General features: G+C 40.6%; 2 protein-coding genes across 2 annotated transcripts; one reads left to right on the top strand and one right to left on the bottom strand.

Moving 5' to 3' along the window:
- Positions 1-7,599: 7,599 nt before the first annotated feature.
- On the bottom strand, positions 7,600-8,730 carry rps29 (ribosomal protein S29). Its single transcript, XM_030721741.1, has 3 exons — positions 8,584-8,730; positions 8,006-8,105; positions 7,600-7,712 (listed from the first exon to the last, which is right to left on the bottom strand). The coding sequence occupies exons 1-3, from the start codon at positions 8,643-8,645 to the stop codon at positions 7,704-7,706; spliced, it is 171 nt and encodes a 56-aa protein (XP_030577601.1). The 5' UTR covers positions 8,646-8,730; the 3' UTR covers positions 7,600-7,703.
- Positions 8,731-10,496: 1,766 nt separating this feature from the next.
- Positions 10,497-16,158, top strand: mgat2 (alpha-1,6-mannosyl-glycoprotein 2-beta-N-acetylglucosaminyltransferase). The gene is made up of 2 exons (XM_030722418.1): positions 10,497-10,634; positions 12,704-16,158. The coding sequence occupies exon 2, from the start codon at positions 12,952-12,954 to the stop codon at positions 14,353-14,355; it is 1,404 nt and encodes a 467-aa protein (XP_030578278.1). The 5' UTR covers positions 10,497-10,634; positions 12,704-12,951; the 3' UTR covers positions 14,356-16,158.
- Positions 16,159-18,523: the final 2,365 nt, after the last annotated feature.

Genomic DNA, 18,523 nt, shown 5'->3' with positions numbered 1-18,523 from the left:
TCAGAGCTGTGACTAATACTTCCCTCCCTGTTCCACGTCTGTGTATTTTCATATTAGGCCCAAAATGATGAGCTTGGTGACAAAATGGCACTCATTCATTCAGTCTCGTTCACCTTTCATTTAGTCCTCAAATGATCCGTTGAGATTTACGGCCTCTCTGTCAACGCAGGCACTAACAGCACATACGTAAAGACAGTGGCAGATGTTGAACACAGAGAAAAGATCAGGGCTGTCTGCTTGAACATTTTTGTGTGTTTACTCTTTGATTTGTCTTTTTTGTTTGGCGAGCGCTGCTCTCCCGCTGTGCCTGCCCTACTCTTGGCTTCTCTCTTCTGCTCAAGCCGTACTCTCCACTTCAAATGGCATGCTGTATTCAATTAGGTATAAGTCAAGCTGACAGCCTGATCAAGGTTGCTTCTAAACATTCTGCATCTCTCTATGGGTTTTTTTTTTCTTTTTTTTCCCCTGCTGTGACTGGAGAGATCTTCCCAAGAGAAAAGCACAGCACCTCCTGTCACCTCACCTTTCACTGCTCTGTGCCTCCTCTGACTGGCACTTTCAGTTTCAGCTGTGGGGCAACACTGCCCCCACGGGCATATTTGAGATGTGCAGCATCTTTTTATTGGACTGTGAGAAGCAGATAGTGATTTACTGCCTTCAAGGACTTGATGTTTGGGGGTGTGACTGACAGGATCATTCTGGACATGTGTAACATTCAAGAGCTATTTTTTATTTTACTTAAAACAAACCCATTCACATTTGGCCAATAGACTGTATATAAAAGATGGCATCACTTACTGGCTTGATTTGAAGCTCTTCTTTATATCTAAGAGTCTTGTTATTTTTGGAGCCAGAAGTGACCGTACTTGGATGACTGTGGAGTGCTAAGTCACCAGCAGGCTTGGTTAACAAGGTGCCATCGACAGACTGCACAAGTGCATCACCCAGAAACACAAATCTGCTAATTGGTGCTAATGATTGAATCATACTCATTGAAAATGCTCCAAAGTCACCAAACATGATTTAGCTGCTGGTTCAGGACTGATTTAGGATTTTTAAGACCGATACCAATATTTGGTGATTTTAAAAATCAAATATTCTGATATATCTTCTAATATATTTTTCTTTCAGATAAAACACAAGTAGATTTCTTTAACTTTTGTTATGTGTAATTATTTATTTACTCTCTACCTGACTCTGCTCGGATCAGCTGGTTGTGGTGTTCCAAAAAAAAAAAAAAAAAAAAGTTCCTTGGTCATAGCTTCAAAAAGACCTTCATTGTGGATCGACTCTGCACAGATGTTTGGTGGATCCCATCGGGTGCATGTGTAGCGTAATTCATTAAATGCAGCATTGTGCCAGCCACCGCAGTACAGGCTGAATACCAACAAACCTTTTTGCAGACCGTCTTTTGTATTTGTCATATTTGGTAAGCAACCCATTTTTCATGTCTGACTCTGTATTTCGGCTCCGAAATTACACATTAAGAAGTGTAAGTGCTGATCACCCACCTGCCTTTGCAGAGACATGAGATATTTCCTGGCTCTGGTTATTAATATTCAGCCAACCAATTTTATGTTGCTTCACATTTTCTGTAACTTTGATTACAACTTATTTATTTTAGGTGCATTTACTTATTTTCCCATAATTGAATTTCTGGCTTTTTTCTTCCCTGGAAGTAGCCGGGCTCTCACATCTGTATCATCCTGAAATGTTTATAATTGAAAACATCCACCATCACATACAGTTGTGGTCATAGGTTTATGCACACTCGTCATGAGCATGAATGTCATGGTAATTTGAGGCTTTTAATGATTTCTTTGAACTGTTGTTTTTTGTTTTTTTTTTTTCAGAGTGGAACGACTGTACAGCATATATCTTTAATGACTTTAAAAAATAAGAACTAGCTGCACGAGTTTGAATTTTCTTTGGCCTACTTGTGCTTCTTCTCTCTCCTCAACAGGATATATCCGAGTTGTCACTGGGACAGCACAGGTGTTGCTAATAACATTAATGATCTCTCCGTTCTATTACAGTGAGCTGTGCTGTGTGCGAGCGCGGCATGTTAGCAGTGTTCACTGGCTTCTAATTAGGAAACTGTGTTGTTCACCTTTAAAGAAATACTGAAAGACAAAAGTGAAAAAATATTTCTTTGAACACCATCTTTTGTCATGTGGTGTCGTGTGGACCTTGTGCACCTGCAGAGTCACAATGAAAACAAAGCGATTGGCTATCAACCTCCTCTGGACTGGAAAAAACACCGTAATTGATCTCTTTCACAGCGGCGCTCACAACACCTACAATGGCTTTGTTCATTTAAATGTCCCACTAAGCTACAGCTCTGAGACAAAATGCAGCAGGATTCTGGCAATACCGCAGCTAAATGTTAATTACACCTGTGCATTTCCTGTTGTGACTTGTCAGCCACGGGCTTAGCATGTGCTTTTCCTTTGGTGTGGAAGATTTTCATGGCCATCTGATGTTACCTTATCATTTTATTTAATATCTGCCCGCATTTTATAGGCTGCATATATCTCTGTAGTCAGATACTGGCTACACAGCCGACTGTAGGTAAACAAAGTCTGTGCATTGCTGAGGCAATTCCCTTGAAATTTATGGAGAAATTAATGTTTGCTGAAGTCATCTGAGCCTAAATTGGGGCTTTGCGGCACACTTATTCCATGGAGGCTGGAGAATTAGCTCCTGTTTGACTGGAGCGATTGAGTCAGCCAGGTGCTCCATACTGGACTGTAATAAAGCTCAGTGAAGTGCGCAGCTCACTTCTCAAGGGAATACACTGAAACAGAAAAATATCTGAGACCATAATGTAGTCAGGTGATGTTTGTGGTTAGAGATATTGCTGTTTTATACTAAGAGGGAAAAGAATTGCAAATAAGATTTTTCCAAACCCCTCCAATTTACGATAGTATCGATAATATTAGGAACAAAACATCCTGTTATTATCAGTTATTATTCTTAGAGCTTGTTACACCATAGCCATTTAGTCACCACACAATTTCACAGTTTCTGCTTTTGCTGTTGCTCCTTTCTTCAATTAATCTTTCTATTTCTTCTTTATGTCTCTGGCTGCTGCTTTTTTCTTTTTTTTTTTTTTCCATTTGCCATCCCTCAGTCAACAACTATCCTACTCAGTTAAAACGGAGGGAGAACATGAATGAGCTGCCTGTTTGCCCACAGCCGTTTGGAGGAACCTTGTAGAGAGAAGTGCCTCTTGGTCTAACAATCAAAAGCAGGTAAACCCAGAGGAATGTTTCCATGCCAACAGTGTGCTGTAACATTTTCAATTCACTTATTTTCCCTATAATCTAGGAGATGGATGGGAGACCTCTGCAATGTACCTGGCAGTAAGTCACAGTAGCTCCGAGACTTTGGGTCCCAAGCCATTACACAACAGCTCCCTTCTGGTTTGCTCAAACTCGTGTTCCATTCAGGTTTGCTTTCAGTGTGAAGATCTGGCTGTGACCACAAAGTGCGCACAATAACATATTTATATGTGTGTACAAGCGTGGCATGCACACATGAGCGATCACAGAGTCTTTTACAGCCGCAGACAATCGATTTTACCAGCATGTACATCACTTAGGGATAATAAAATTAACATCTTATCTGCTACTCCCAGTAAATTGTCTGCCATCCACTGTAAGTACAGATGCAGTTGTTTCGTCATGTCACTAAAATAAAGGGGAATTTACAAATCTATTTGCAAGATTGCTTTTCCCAAAAGCCTTAACCCTGTAATGCTCGATAAACACTCCAGCTTCAAACATTTTGAATTTTCTGGCAATTATTTCATGGTTCAGACTTTAGAGAGTTAACTCATATCTGCATTTGAGTGCATTAAAACATCAGTCAATATTGTTGCATTAACAATATATCAAGGTAAATGCACCATTACCCACTGAGTATGCAGTTTACTGAGCTTTCTGTCATATTTTAGTTATATTGGTTTTATGGTTGATATATTTACTGATGAGATTTTTTAAAATATTTTTTTTAATGAGAAACCTACATAAGAAGACAAGTCAGGATTTGAAGAAGTGGACATTTAGGAGCTAGTAAAGTTCCAGTGAAATATGTTATCCATCCATCCATCCATCCATCCATCTATCCATCCATTTTCATAATCACTTGGAGAGTTTCAACTGCTTCAATTTTTTTTTTCCATTAATAATTAAATCTACTGAGTCTATATAAAACATTGTCATTGTGATGTCACCAGTCCCACTGGTGTACGTTTTTCAAGCTTTAAGCTGAACATTGAAAGTAAACTTCACAAGTGCGTGGAGGATCTGAGTGTTAAACACGCTCATACAGTAGTGAAGTGGATGTCACAAGATAGATTCACCCAACTTTTCACTTTTCAGACTACAAAACCAGCTCCATTTTTTAAACTCTGACTATATTAAATCTGCCTCGGTGGTTCTCCTACATTTATAGAATGTGACACTAATGCTGGAGCAGTAGAAAACACGTTCCTGGTAGCACGTACTAGTTTACACCGAGCTCTGATAAAATAACTATTGGTGAAACAGAAGGAAAGCTGAACTATAAGCTAAATCATAACTGCCTGATAACAGATGCATACATTAAGATATCTATGTAGCTACTACCCACTATTTTTTCATTTGAACATACCAAAGCAGCACACAATTCTTTTTTTTTTTTTACTATTTCAACTGGAGATAACCCCACTGCAATATGGCACCGGTATGATACTCCACAGATATTTTGGAACATTTTCTAAATTGCAATTTTTGTGATGTTGCCTGCGTACAGCACCACAGTGGATTTTAAATCAAACAATCAAGATGTAATCAAAATCCAGACTTTTAGCTTTAATCCAAAGGGCTTTAACAAAGTTACTGCATTAACTATTTATGAATTACAGGCATTTTTATACATTGTGCCCCACTGCATTGACATCTCATCAACAGATACCAAATGCAAGCTTGATGCCTGGAATCAGCGCTAATCAAGTCTTTGATCTGCTTAAGTCAATTGTTCAATTATTCTGAGCCTCAGAAAATGGGGGACTGCGTATAAAAATGCCTGTAATTCGTAAATGCATTCATTCATAAATGTTAATGCAATACTTTTGTTAAATCCCACGATTTAACAATGAAACCCTACCATATTTTAATTGTGTGATGTAAAATCGACTGTGGTGGTGCACAGAGGAAAAAGGATTTAAATAGCATCACGATATTGGACCTAACTGGATGTAGGCTACGTGTATCAGTGAGGCAGAATCTGGAGCTGGAGCAAAATGTGTGACCACACAAAGCCACTGAACAGTAACAACGATATACTTTTTGAAAAGATTCAGGTCGGCTGAAACAGATTTTGCACTGAGTCTGTCGTCGTGGAAGTTATGTACTGAGGAGACAGCACAGCAAGAACACAGATGCGGTAGAAAGAAGAAAAAAATGCAACTGATCTGAACATCAAAGACAACACCTTCCACCCTCCTACATGGTGCAGTGATGCAAAAAGGAGCACTTGTGTGCTCAGCTCCAAACTGGCCTGCCCGTTCCTGCACACAGGCTCCCTTTATGCATAACTTATTGGCCTACTTATAAAATACTTACAGATCTGAGGTATACATCAATACACCCCATAAAATATGCCTTAGCCTTGCAGACTATTTTGCACACACTGTGCCTCCATTTCTAGACTTCAATCACACAGTTATGGCCACATTGTTTAAAGTAGCTGTATCTCATACAGTTAGTGCATTTGGCAGAAGCAGGATTTTCCTTTCTAAAAAAGTCAGACTTGTTCATTTTGTGCATACACTGGACTTCCAAAGCCTCATTATAACGAGGACTGCTGCTCTTATTTTGTACATCGCCATCACTCTTCATTCATCTTATTCCTGAGCAGCATGTTCTGTTGCTAAAATTATAGGTTTGTATAACTTTGATTTTGATGTGGTTTATTTGTTTGCAATTTCCCCAATGGGACCATTAAAGCTTCATCTTACTCCCGCTGAACAAAGAGAGATTTGTTATTTGTGGTGCACTGGCATTTTTCAAGCATATTTTATTTATTGCCTTGGATTAAATAGATTAAAATCTGAGCTCCACGTATAAAGGATTCACCATCTCTAAAAATATCAAAGTAGCTGCACATCTACCAAGATTTTTTTGTTTTTTAATCTTTTTCAACCTGCCAGAAAAATCACTTTTAACTGCCTGCTTTGAGACTAGCAAGACCTCATGAAACCTCTCTAGCTACCTAATGGGAAGTGGTATATAGATGTGATGAATGAAAGATTATTTGGGTGCATAAACAGCATCTACGGCCGTCTTAAGTCGTTATTAGTGGCATTGAACATGAAGTGCTGCTGCCACCTAGTGCCTAACACTTCACATTCCTTTTTAAAGACGGGATCAAAAATGGGAAATAAGTTATTTTTAATAAATCCTGGCTCAATATCAAACAGCGTAGAATCCCATCTACCTGGCATCAGCCTCAAGCAAGCAGCTTCCATTTGGTAGTTTCAGTCACGAGGCACTAAGTAATTAGCCGCACTACAGGGGACTTATCAAATTTCATTAACTTTGAGCAAGACCATTATCTCAGCATGTTAGCAGTCCTTGGATGAGAGCTGGGGGGTATGTTGTCTTACGTGAAGGCACGCTGAATTAAAAATTAATCAGCTGCTCTTTACGCCACTGCCATGATGTACAACTGTGAGGATTAATTGCACTACTTGACTTCTTGCAAAGTAGCTCAGCGGATGTCCCATTAAAGGTTATTAACGAAGAAATGTGACCACTCAACCACAATACAACCTTAAAATTGAGTTTCCACCTGAAATATTTCACTTCCATGCTGCTTGGTTTGTTTTTGACTGGCGGGCATGACCGACCTGTCTGAAAGCTTTTTTTCTCCCTTACATTATTAAATTACAGCTATTCCATTCCCATTGTGTTTCCCTCCCATTAGACTTTCCCTGTGCAGTAGTTTCCATGGATACATATCACTTCTCAGGTGTTATGTGCCAATTACAAGGATGCCTACGTTTCACCCAAATAAAAAAAAAAAAAAATTTTAAAGCGCTACAAGGCCTGCATTAGTCAGGAAGAATGTTAAGGATACAATGCAGGAGGAAAATATTTAACTTGGCTTCTTCAGATCTGATTCAGAAGTTCATTGAGTCTGCTCATGGGTTCTAACACACAATGAATCAATCAAGAAAGTCACTAAATACTGATCAGCTGTATCAAGACCTGACAGTAGCCATTAGCCACTTTTTAATAGCTACTAAAAGTAGCAATTCTATTCTCATGTAAAGACTTTTGCTGAATAAAATCTCCTTGCCTAACACTTCCATAGACAGTAACCCAAAAAAAAAAAGTGACCAATTAAAACATTTATTTCAAATGGAAACATTTTTATCTGAATGCTGAACATAATTTGCTGCTGTATCCAGTTTGTGAGCAATGAGGTCGGAACCCATCGCTACATTAGTATCAACTGTTAGACTTTGATCAGTCTTTTAAAAGCCCTTTTTTTTGCCATTAGGAAAAATAAGAAATTCATGCCAATAAATAAGCAGGCAGTACAATCAAATTGGACAAAAGAAATAACATTTATTTGCAGTGCTGCATTATCCCATCACGGCCAGCCTTCCAAAGACAACTTGACCCATCCAAGAGGACAACTGCACAAGACATCTAGTCCAGCTGTATGAACACAAAATAGCAGGAGTTAGTTACTGTGAAAAGATGGGCACATAGCATGCTTGTTTCAGACTCTCCTAACCAGCATGGAGATGTAGTGCAAAACAGCATCAAACTATTAAGGAGACTGCAGAAAAAATCTCAAGTGTTCAAGTTTACAAACATCAAAGCGTTTAATTCATGGTCTTCATCCGAAAAAAAAAATCAGCAAAGCCAGTCTTAATGAAACGTCATACAGTCGGAAATTCACGTGATGTTCTGACCAACTTGAGTTGAAGTGGAAAAATGCAACTTACCTTAACAAAGCCGATGTCTTTAGCGTACTGCCTAAAGCACTGGCGGCACATGTTGATCCCGTATTTACGGATCAAGCCGTGTCTGTTTGAGCACACTCGGCTGCAACAACATGAGAATAGGAATAATTATTATAAATACGTCTTTATGGACCAACTACACAAAACACTGGCTCACCCTGAGAGCCGGTGTGCATTTGGTGTGTCCCATCCTGAACACTAGGGCTAACTTTACGCAACCGTGCAGTAACACTAACTCACAATAACGTTAAACAAGCACTGCTGCACATTCACACAGCGACGCAAAAAAAAATTATACACTAAATTCATAAGCATTAAGGGCATTCAGCGGGAGCAGCTGCTAAACTAAATAAAACTAATTCCGGTCAAAGAAAAAAGGCACACCGCTGATGCTAATAGGGAAGGAGGGAGCATCCACCACCGCCATATTAGCTCAGGTTCAGGGCACATGCGGTGCACGTTTGGTAGCATTTTTTTAAGAATGAGAGGCCGGAAACAGCTTAAAGGCTCTCTACTTGGTCACATTTACCGATAAATGACACAATAAAGGTGAGACTGACCAGGAGCGGGATCCCTGTCCGAATTTTCTGGGGTGACTCCAATAGAGCTGCTGATGGCCCATCTTGTCTCTTTTCGCTCGAGTGTCGGAAAGGAAGAAAGGCGGCCGCGCCTGCGCAAAGAGGCTTTCGGGTGATCAATTTCCGGCTGTGGGCTGTTTGTGTACCGCCCCCTAGCGGCTGTTTACAGCAAATATAAACTACATTTGAAATACAATGTTTGTAAATTGCCAAAACTAATCAATTTGAAATAGTAATTCTCTGAAATGCAAAAAAAGCTTATGAGTAACTGTGACAGGATCATTTAACTGGGACATATCTTCTCTTTCACAGCTCCAAGCCCTACATTTAAATAAAACAATATCATATTAAACGCTTAATCTCATGCTCAGAAACTGTTGCATATTGTCCACAAACAATGAAAACATAAGCGTTTGCTGAGCTCTGTTAAACACTGACCTCCTGTCGTATGCATAAGCCTTCATATTAACTTGTGAAATGTACAGGGTCTTAGTGTTAGTTTTAGTCTTTTTTAAGTATCGTTGTTTTTAGGGCACATGCCAGAGGCATCAGTATAGGTATTAGAATAAAAACAAGTCTCATCAGGCAAGCTGGTATAATACATTTAACCACATTAATAAACACTAAAACTAAGGCTATTTCTTCTATATTTTTATTTTATTTTAGCTAGTTTTCCATGTTCACAAAATCATTTGTTAGTTAGAGACAAACGCTGAACTTCTAAGAAAAAAAAAGTACGTTTAGAAGGAAAATGCACTGCACCCCAGCATCAAAACCCCACCCCCCTCTGAGAAAAACCATGCATAATTGTGTCAGGAAAATTTAACAGCAGATTGTCAGGGCAGCTGTCCACGACCTGTCTTGAGAGCGATTAGGTGATGCAACAACGGCTAGACAGTGGCCCAAAGTGCAGAGGTAAATCTTCAGCAGAATAGCTGGAAAATAAGAAACAGAAATGCCAGAGTCAGAGTCCTAACCTTAAACCAATTGAGATGCTGTGGGATGACTTGAAGAGATGTTCAATCAAGACCTATTGTGGGAACAGCTTGTAGTGAGGATCGAGACAAAATTCCTCCTAAGTCTTACATGGAGCTAAATGAAACACCTGATGGAGGCTGCTGCCGCTGAAAGAGGCTGCGCAAGTTTCAGAATTCAAGAGTTCACTTTTTCCAACCTGCACTGTGAGCGATCAGTGTGAGGAAATAAAAAGTAGCTGTTAATGCAGACTGTGCTGGACACATTTTAAAACTGTTGTGCCAAGAAGTGATTTCCAATGTTTTTTATGTGAAATGTCTTTGCTTATATTGGTAAATAGACTGTAGTGAACAGGATTTATTAAGGGCTAATATATAAAATGAAGAAATTACCTGATTGGCAAGTATCTTTATGAGTCTGTATTATTATATCTACATTACAATCAATCCAGTCCTTTTTTGATCACTTAAAATAAATTTATAGAACTGTAATGTTATTTTGTTGCAATTTCTGCTGCCCTCTTACAATTTTAATGTCAATGACAGTTTTTACCCTGATAAATAAAGAATATATAGAAGTCACTTTGCCGAGAAGTGATTGCAGCTTCTATCTTGTGACAGGAACGTTGTTTCTGGCTCAAAATGACATGATACCATTCATTAGAGATATGTTTGACTTAGGTTTCACAAATTGAAGGCCGAAAAATCATTTAACTGCCAATAATTTTACGGCAAATACCGGAAATCACTTTCTGGCACAACCCCAGTAACACAAACAGACTTGCTAAGTTTTCCCAGCCACTTACGCCTCAGCATGTGGTCAGCTTAGCGAGAGTATTTGCAGCAGCAGCAGCAGCAGCAGAGGGGGCTTCGTGATATTTCGGGTATCTTGGGTGCCCCCCGCTGGCCCGGTGCATTGTGGGACAGCGTCAGGCAGTGTTTTCAGAGCTAGTCGACAGTTACGTTTCCGTGCATTTTGCAGGAAGGTATGGAGGAGAACGGGACGCCACCGTACTGACTCTCCATGGTGAAAGCTCCGCACGGGTTCTCCGGTTTCAGGTAACTACAGTGAGCGTGGTTGTTGCGGTTCGGGCGGACGCTGGCGTTTACGGGGTTTGGTCCGGACGGGCTACTTGCAAGTTGCTAGCTGACGCCGTTGCTAACTTACTGCTAGCATTTCTAGGATTCTGGCTGTCATAAAAGAGCGAAGCTGAAGCGCCTGCTCTTGTTTTCGGTTGCTTTCGGTGGGTTTCGTGTCAGTCGGAGAAATGATGGAAACTGTATCCCGTGACAAAAAATCGATTAGAGCGGCCGCTGGCTCGGTGTGTCCAACGGCGGCCAATTTCGGACAGGAAAACTGATGGTTTGTGCTGCAGGCTCCAAGAGAAACTGCACATTTACACGATGGGCGCTGGGATTGCTAGTGTAAACCGGTTTGGGTCATAATAAAAGAAATTAAGTGGATTAAAATCGAAAATACTTTAAGCTGCAGAGCAAACATTTCAGTTGGTTTGGCAGGCTGCGGCTGTATATGGAAATCATTCAACACGGAGCCATGCTCATTGAAATCATGTGAAGAATATGGGTTTGAGAGCTTTATCATTTTTCTCAGGCATTAGCTGCTTTCCTTAAAGTAGATCAGATATGACTACATTTGTGTACACATTTACTGGCAGCACTTTGGCTTACTTTGGTGTGTGTGTGTGTGTGTGTGTGTGTGTGTGTGTGTGTGTGTGTGTGTATATATATAAAAGCAGCTACAAGGAATGCGTTTACTTATCACAGACTCTAGTAGGTATCAATTGCCTTTTCCAGGTAGTGTCAGTGACACTTTGCGGTCTGGACTGGATGCTGCCATTAAGCAGAGTTTGCAGGCAGACAGAATAAATGGTCAGGTAGGAAGCCTGAGAGGCTACTAATTTAATAACAAATAAAGTATGGAGGTTTGTTCAGCAGAAATGAGCGATCAATATTGATAATGTAGTTAAGAGGCAAAATAAATGGAGGGCAAATAAAAAGCATTGAGTTTTAATCAACATTGATGATATAAATGAAGATGAAGTACGGGGTAAGGGTGAGAATGGATGAGATCACATCTGTGGATTTTGTGATACTTTTCATATAGCCCAGCAGCCAGTTACATGTATGTCTGTGGTAAGGCTAGGTGATTATCATTTATTGAATGCCAGGGAAATCAAATATATACCATTATATCGTTCTCATAATGCATATAAAAAACCATACTGTGCTGGGAGCAATGTCACGGAAAAGCAAGGAAAAACTGGATATTTTTTGCTCCTTAGGAAAGTAGAGCCATTCATGCATCGGTAGCAATACAGCGCAATGCTACCGCTGCAGCATGTTCATGACTAGAGCCTGGTCAGTGCTATGCAAGTGGCTTTTTTAGCCATTCACAAATACACAACAAGTTTTACGAATGTTTGCATGCACTGCCACCCTCTTACTAAGTCGCTGTTGGTGGGGCTACTCCGACTTTCCGAGTTGTAATTCTGACTTGAGGGGTCATTCCAGCTGAAAATTGCAACTGGGAAATCAGAAATTCTGACTTCCGACTTGAAATGGAACGCACTATAAGGTTGTGGGACTCCACTGTTTTGTGTGTGGTGTTCATTTCCTGTTCCAGTGTGGATTTGCTACCCAAAAGGTACTGAATAATCAAAAGTGCCTAAAACATTTGCACTGTACTGTGTGTTGGAATAGAAAAAGTTTAAACTGTTCAACGGAGGTTTGACATAGTAAGCTTAACTGCAGGTCTGAAAATTAGCTGTTTACAGAGATTTATGCTGTATCCTACAGTTATCACCATATTAGTTTTGCTCATTTGCAGTGGAGGTGGTTCAGTTGTTACCAAGTGACCTACATTATGTGTGTAGGATGCCAAAATCTAATGAGTGTTGATTACGGCACCAAGTTTGGGCTTGTGTAATGTGCAACAGTTGAGTATGCTTTATTGCCTTAAACGTCAGTTGATCTCTATTTCCATGCTGCAGTATGGTGATGTGCTTTATATACTTTTTGGAAAGAAATTCCTATGAATATTTTAACATTACTTAACCCCACCTGTCACGATGCACTTAACTTTATTTTCTGGTTTATTTTTCATTCAGGTGGTACATGCGCACTGCCCCTCTCCTCCCGGCAACCGGCATGCCTTATGGAATATTCATTCACCACCAATGACATTCCAGTGGGATCCATGTTTACAACAGCAGTTCATTTTGCCAACACTTAGCCTCATAGTGCTTTCTTTTTAATCGGTCTTGTTCCCAGTGCAAAGCACAAGCCCACCCATACAACTGCCTCTTGATTCCCGACTATCAACTTCTGTCCCTTTATAAGAGGATAACCCTCTATCATGAGATTCCGAATCTACAAGAGAAAGGTGGTGTTACTGACTCTGGTGGTTGTTGTGTGTGGCCTGGCTTTCTGGAGCAGTGGAAGGCAGAAGAAGAACGACAGCGGCTCGTTACCCAGGGAAGTGGAGACGGTGCGGAGGAGCAACGGTGTTAGCAGCAGCAATAGTATCAACAGTCAAAACCAGGAGCAAGCAACACCTGCAGTCAGTCGAGCGCCTGTTCCAGCACCAGTTATTCAAGCAAATGACACGCACCAAGAAAAAGCAAAGGACAAAGCCAAAATATCCAAGCCAGATGTAGATAATACCACTTTAGTCTACCGTGGCATTGTCTTCCAGCTAAACTTTGATCAGACAATAAGAAATGAAGAAAAGTTTAAGACAACTCGAAAGAAGGACGATTTGGTTGTGGTAGTTCAGGTCCATAACCGACCAGACTATCTAAAGCTCTTAGTGGATAGTTTGCGAAAGGCCAGAGGTGTGGATAGCATACTGCTGATATTCAGCCATGATTACTGGTCTCCTGAGATAAACAAAGTGGTGGCCTCTATTGACTTCTGTCAAGTCCTTCAGATTTTCTTCCCCTTCAGCATCCAGCTATACCCGCAGGAGTTCCCTGGAAACGACCCCAGGGACTGCCCCAGAGACATCCCCAAAAAAGATGCCTTAAAGCTGGGATGTATTAATGCAGAGTATCCTGACTCATTTGGCCACTACCGGGAGGCCAAGTTTTCCCAGACCAAGCACCACTGGTGGTGGAAGCTTCACTTTGTATGGGACAGAGTTCGAGTTCTCAAAGACCATAAGGGTCTGGTTCTCCTGATTGAAGAGGACCACTACTTGTCTCCGGACTTTATCCATCTCTTAAAACAGATGACGGCTCTCAAAAGGGAGCAGTGTGCGGACTGTGATATCCTTTCATTGGGGAGCTACAGCCACATCGGCTACTCCAGTAAAGCAAATAAGGTGGAGGTAAAAGCCTGGAAGTCCACTGAGCACAACATGGGGATGGCTCTGAGTAGAGAGACATACCAGAAACTCATCCAGTGCACTGACACGTTCTGCACTTATGATGACTACAACTGGGACTGGTCTCTACAACACTTGACTGTGTCCTGCCTGCCCTCCTACTGGAAGGTCATGGTGAGCGAGGCACCGAGGATTTTCCACGCTGGAGACTGTGGCATGCACCACAAGAAGGTTTCTTGCATGCCCATTAATCAGAAAACCAAGATAGAAAACATCTTACAGAGCAGTGGGAACCAGCTGTTCCCAAAAAACCTCCTGATCACAAAGAGACTGCCAGCCAATGGGGCAGGAGGAGTGGCCCCACATGTAAAGAATGGGGGCTGGGGAGACATCAGGGACCATGAACTCTGCAAGAGCTATGTTCGATTACAGTGACCTTAATTGCTACTATTATATATTATTGTCTCTTTTGCATCCTATATAAAGAAAAAGTAAATCTTTATGGACTATTCTTCATATTGCCTGTTTTATTGGCTTGTTCCAAATAAAGACGAATGTTGGATTTTTGGCTTCTTTAACACAAATATGTCTTTACACTGAATTATTTCAGCAATTCCTAACAAGTCTGCAGTGTTTTGTATTATTGATATACTAAACAATATATTGCTTTGTTTTCTATAACAATACTTTAAGATTATATGCTTCATTTGGTATTCAAAGTCTCTCAAAATTTAAAACCTACTGATGGGGAAACAAATTAAAGGTAACACCAACATAACTATAGCCAGTGGGTCAGTGGAATACATCTTTTCCACTGACCCTTTGGCTGTTGCTCAGTCTACACACGCATCCACTGAAAAAACAAGATCGGACCAGTGCCCAAAGGTAGCCCTGAGTTTCCTACCACAGAAATTGCCTTGAGTTTTGCTGCACAATATATAGGCTGGTTTACAACATGCACCAAAGCAGAGCTGGAACCAGCATTGCCTGAGTGGAAATCAGGTTAAAGTACCTTGTACCCTTTTTGCATTGATTGTCCAGGTGTCTGGAACTGTTGAACTGATGCAAGAGTGTTCTTTCAAAAGATATTCCCTCATTTGGTGCTGTGGTAGAGGAGGAGTCCAAATTCTATCATAGGTGTTTCACTTGAGCTGAGGCCTGGGGACTGCCCAGCTGTAGCAGCATCATTTTCTCACTGGTCAAACAATTCAGTGAGTGCTTACATCCTATGCTTGAGACCACTCCCATTTTTACCCATCAAGGTGGAAATGTTTGTGGGGTGAAGGTGATCACTCAGAGCAACGTTTTATTGATTAGCAGTGATCTCACCCTTGAAGTGGGCCGGTGCCTCTTGCAGCATAACTGAGCCACAGCATCCCCTCCCTATAGCAGTTATGCATTCAGGTTTTTCCCTTAATTTGTCACCCATCTGGATCTCAGTAGGTGGTAAATTGGGAAGAGCAGCCAAGTGCTCACTGGTGCAGTCACGAGTTTGGCGAAACTATGGACTCAGGCGTCCCGCTGTGCTCACATAATTAGTTGGAAGGTATTTATATCTTGCAAATTTGCTGAGATCAGAGTAGATCCGTCGAGACACCTCGTTCTATTTAAATAATTTTCCATTTAGCTTCAACAGGTTATTAGAGCACACCAGAGAACTCGATATTAAAGCGGCTGCAGTGGTTCGGAATTAAATTCCATCGACGCTTACATTACAGGGCGCATACATACAGGAACTACAATGTTTTCACCCTGTTATATTTGACAGCAGAAGCATAGTGATGCACTACAGCCAAATAAAACCGCAAGCCATTGTTTTGTTGCAATGCATCACTGCCCTACCCAATGTAGTATAACACTGTGCTACTGTATCTGCAGAGAGTCTCACAGAGAAATAAACACGATGCACCTGGAGAGCTCCCAAGGCTCTGATACTACTTTCTCTTTTCTGTTGTTCCTGTTGAAGATGCATTTACATTTTAAGTGCTTAGACCACAGCTCAGTATTGATAGTTTCTGCTGAGGCCTGAGCTCAGTGGCTTCTCTGGCTGCATTGATCTCTCCCTACACCCCTACCCCACCTCCCCAATCTGGCAGTGTTTAACAATCTGTTCTGCATACTGTTCAAAATCTGGAATAAGTTACCAGTGACTGAATTCCTCAAACAGTTCATATTTAAGGCATCCTCTGGTAGACTCTGCCAGTGGCCCTTCAGTGGCAGGGCTCTCAACATAAAGCGCTGCATGAATTAAAGATGAAATGCTTAATGTGTATGTAAAGAAAGTGTCCCTTAGTGTGGTTTTTCATTTAGACTGACACAAAACCTCCTAAAGATTCCTCTGTGGTAAACCACGCAACCTCTGCAGGGTAAGCAGTCTCAGTTAATTTCCTATTAGTAAACTTCAGTTCCTAATGCAGTGTGAAGACATGCAATCGTGCTGCTGCTCTGAGGTCATGCGATTGGTGAATTGTGCAGCTGTTCCCATGGTGCACAGACTCAATAATTGAGTCTGCACCACAAGGGAAACACAGCTTAGAATAGAGGAAGTGGCGCATTGTTCTTAATTTGTGATGATTAGTGATTAGCTGACACCAGAGCTTTAGAAACTGGTATGCATTGGAAATAAAGGTCTGTACAGCCTATGTTTTTTTTCCCGCTTCCTAAAATCCCTGATACACAGTTATCTAAATTACAGTTGGAAACTCGCTGGGAAAAAATTGCCTATCCACTCTTGAATCCAGAGCCATTGTCAGTACAACCATCTTAATGAAGGAGTTTTATATTCCAGTGTTCCATTTAATTTGTCACCCTCTCATAGCATAACTGATTCCTTAATGTCTAAACTCACCTCAGCAGTTGGTTAAATAAACATCCCTGCGGAGCTTGAAAATGAAACTAGATTAATGTGATCTTCTCCCCAACTTGACTAGACCTGCACATTCAAATCTAGTATGTATGCAAGTATGCATTAATCCCCCTGCCACAGACATGCACAGAGTATCTTAAACTGTCAAGTTTTTGCATTACATGAAATGTTGCTCAGTCTGGCCTTATAGCCCCAAGTGGCAATATTAATCATTCATAGGCGTTGCACATATTGCAGGTAAACAAAGCTCTGGGTCAATATATGGAGACATGCAGACGAGGGAATTGCATCACTACGAAAAGATGGTTAAAGAGGGACTGTGCAGTGGGATTCGATTTTAAGCTATTGAATACCTATCAAAGAGGGCCTGTTTCCCTGAAGGTGCAAGATAGATGCAGCTCTTTTCCAAGCCCTTTTACTCTGTTACAGTGATTTGATTGCCATTCAAATGGCCAGCAGTATTAAGAGGTGATAGTGTTTTGCAAATAAATAAATCTAGCTGACAGCACAGAAAGCATAATAAGGACACATATGTTACAGTGGGATTTATTTATTTATTTATTTATTTTTTACTATAAAGATCTCACTAGCTGTGATTGACACCTGCTCCAGGTTGATGCGGGCAGCCCAGAAGAGATCAGTCATTCAATCAGCTGTTTAGAGAGAGCCTGACAGGATGATCAGGCCAGTCTATCCTGCTGATTGCACCTGTTTTTTTTTTTCCCCCCCCTGCCATAACACTGATGGCACAGGCTGCCGGTTTAATGGCTATGAGTGCTTGTGTTTCTCCTAAAAGTAGCTCATAAATTATGGAGGAGCAGTTTTATTCCGCTCTTTGAATATAAAATATATATGAAGTAGTAGGATGAAGTGGTAGTAATACATCTGTGAAGAGAAAGAGAGACAACAGGATATAGGCTACATATCACATGGACAGCAATTTCCCCGTTTGATCAAGTGATTAATGTTATGAAAAAAAAAATTCAAAAGCTCTCATTTGCCTGAGCAATACTGCCACCTACTGGTAAGCTGTAACACTGACTGAAGCACGTTTAAGCACAGAACTTATATTCAGGTCAGAAATGAGATTAAATTGCTGTCAACACTCTAGCTGAACTGAGTTTGGCTGTTTCCAAAATCTACTTTAGTAAACTCAGTGAATAAATGGAACCAAACCATCATGGAAAATATTAGTTGTGCTTCTCCTACATTAATAAGTGAACATTAACTTAGGGTTTGACTAAAGCTTTTGAGCAGTTTTAATCAGCTAATAAGTGAAAACACCTTTGTGAAACTAGCTTGTGAATACGCTTAGATTTATGCAGGAAAGAAACAGGGAAAAAAATTATCATAGGAGTATATTCTAAATAATTTTCACCTGCAAACAATTTTAAAAGGACAGATTTTAAGACATTTTACTTCAATATTAAACTCATTTTGTTGCTGCTTCATACTTGTATGCTAAAATGTACTTTTAATTGCATCTTTGGCCCCATTGGTAGTATATCAGTAGATACATTTCCAGTACTTTCCAGTATTAAAACTAAAAATTCTTTCCCCGTGTCATTAAACTTGAAGTAAACAATGCACTGCAGCATAAAGTGCACCACCAGTGTTGCCAAGTCCGCTTATTATAAGCGACTTTGCGCTTGTTTTTTTTCTAAAGTCGCTTGCAAATCTCGTATGTCGCGGGTCGCGGTTTTTTGGGCTTGTTTTTGAACGTGAAGTTGCTTATTT

Source organism: Archocentrus centrarchus, chromosome 24 (genome assembly GCF_007364275.1).
Source record: "Archocentrus centrarchus isolate MPI-CPG fArcCen1 chromosome 24, fArcCen1, whole genome shotgun sequence".
Lineage (NCBI taxonomy): Eukaryota > Metazoa > Chordata > Actinopteri > Cichliformes > Cichlidae > Archocentrus > Archocentrus centrarchus.
The sequence above is the reverse complement of the archived record's forward strand: the minus strand, read 5'-3'. Positions and strand labels throughout refer to the sequence as shown.

Bases quoted from the DNA above. Each gene is read 5' to 3' on its own strand.
- rps29 (XM_030721741.1), bottom strand. From the start codon at position 8,645: ATGGGCCATCAGCAGCTCTATTGGAGTCACCCCAGAAAATTCGGACAG. The intron at 8,106-8,583 runs GTCAGTCTCACC...ATGTTGTTGCAG, and splicing joins GGACAGGGATCCCGCTCCTG to CCGAGTGTGCTCAAACAGAC.
- mgat2 (XM_030722418.1), top strand. From the start codon at position 12,952: ATGAGATTCCGAATCTACAAGAGAAAGGTGGTGTTACTGACTCTGGTG.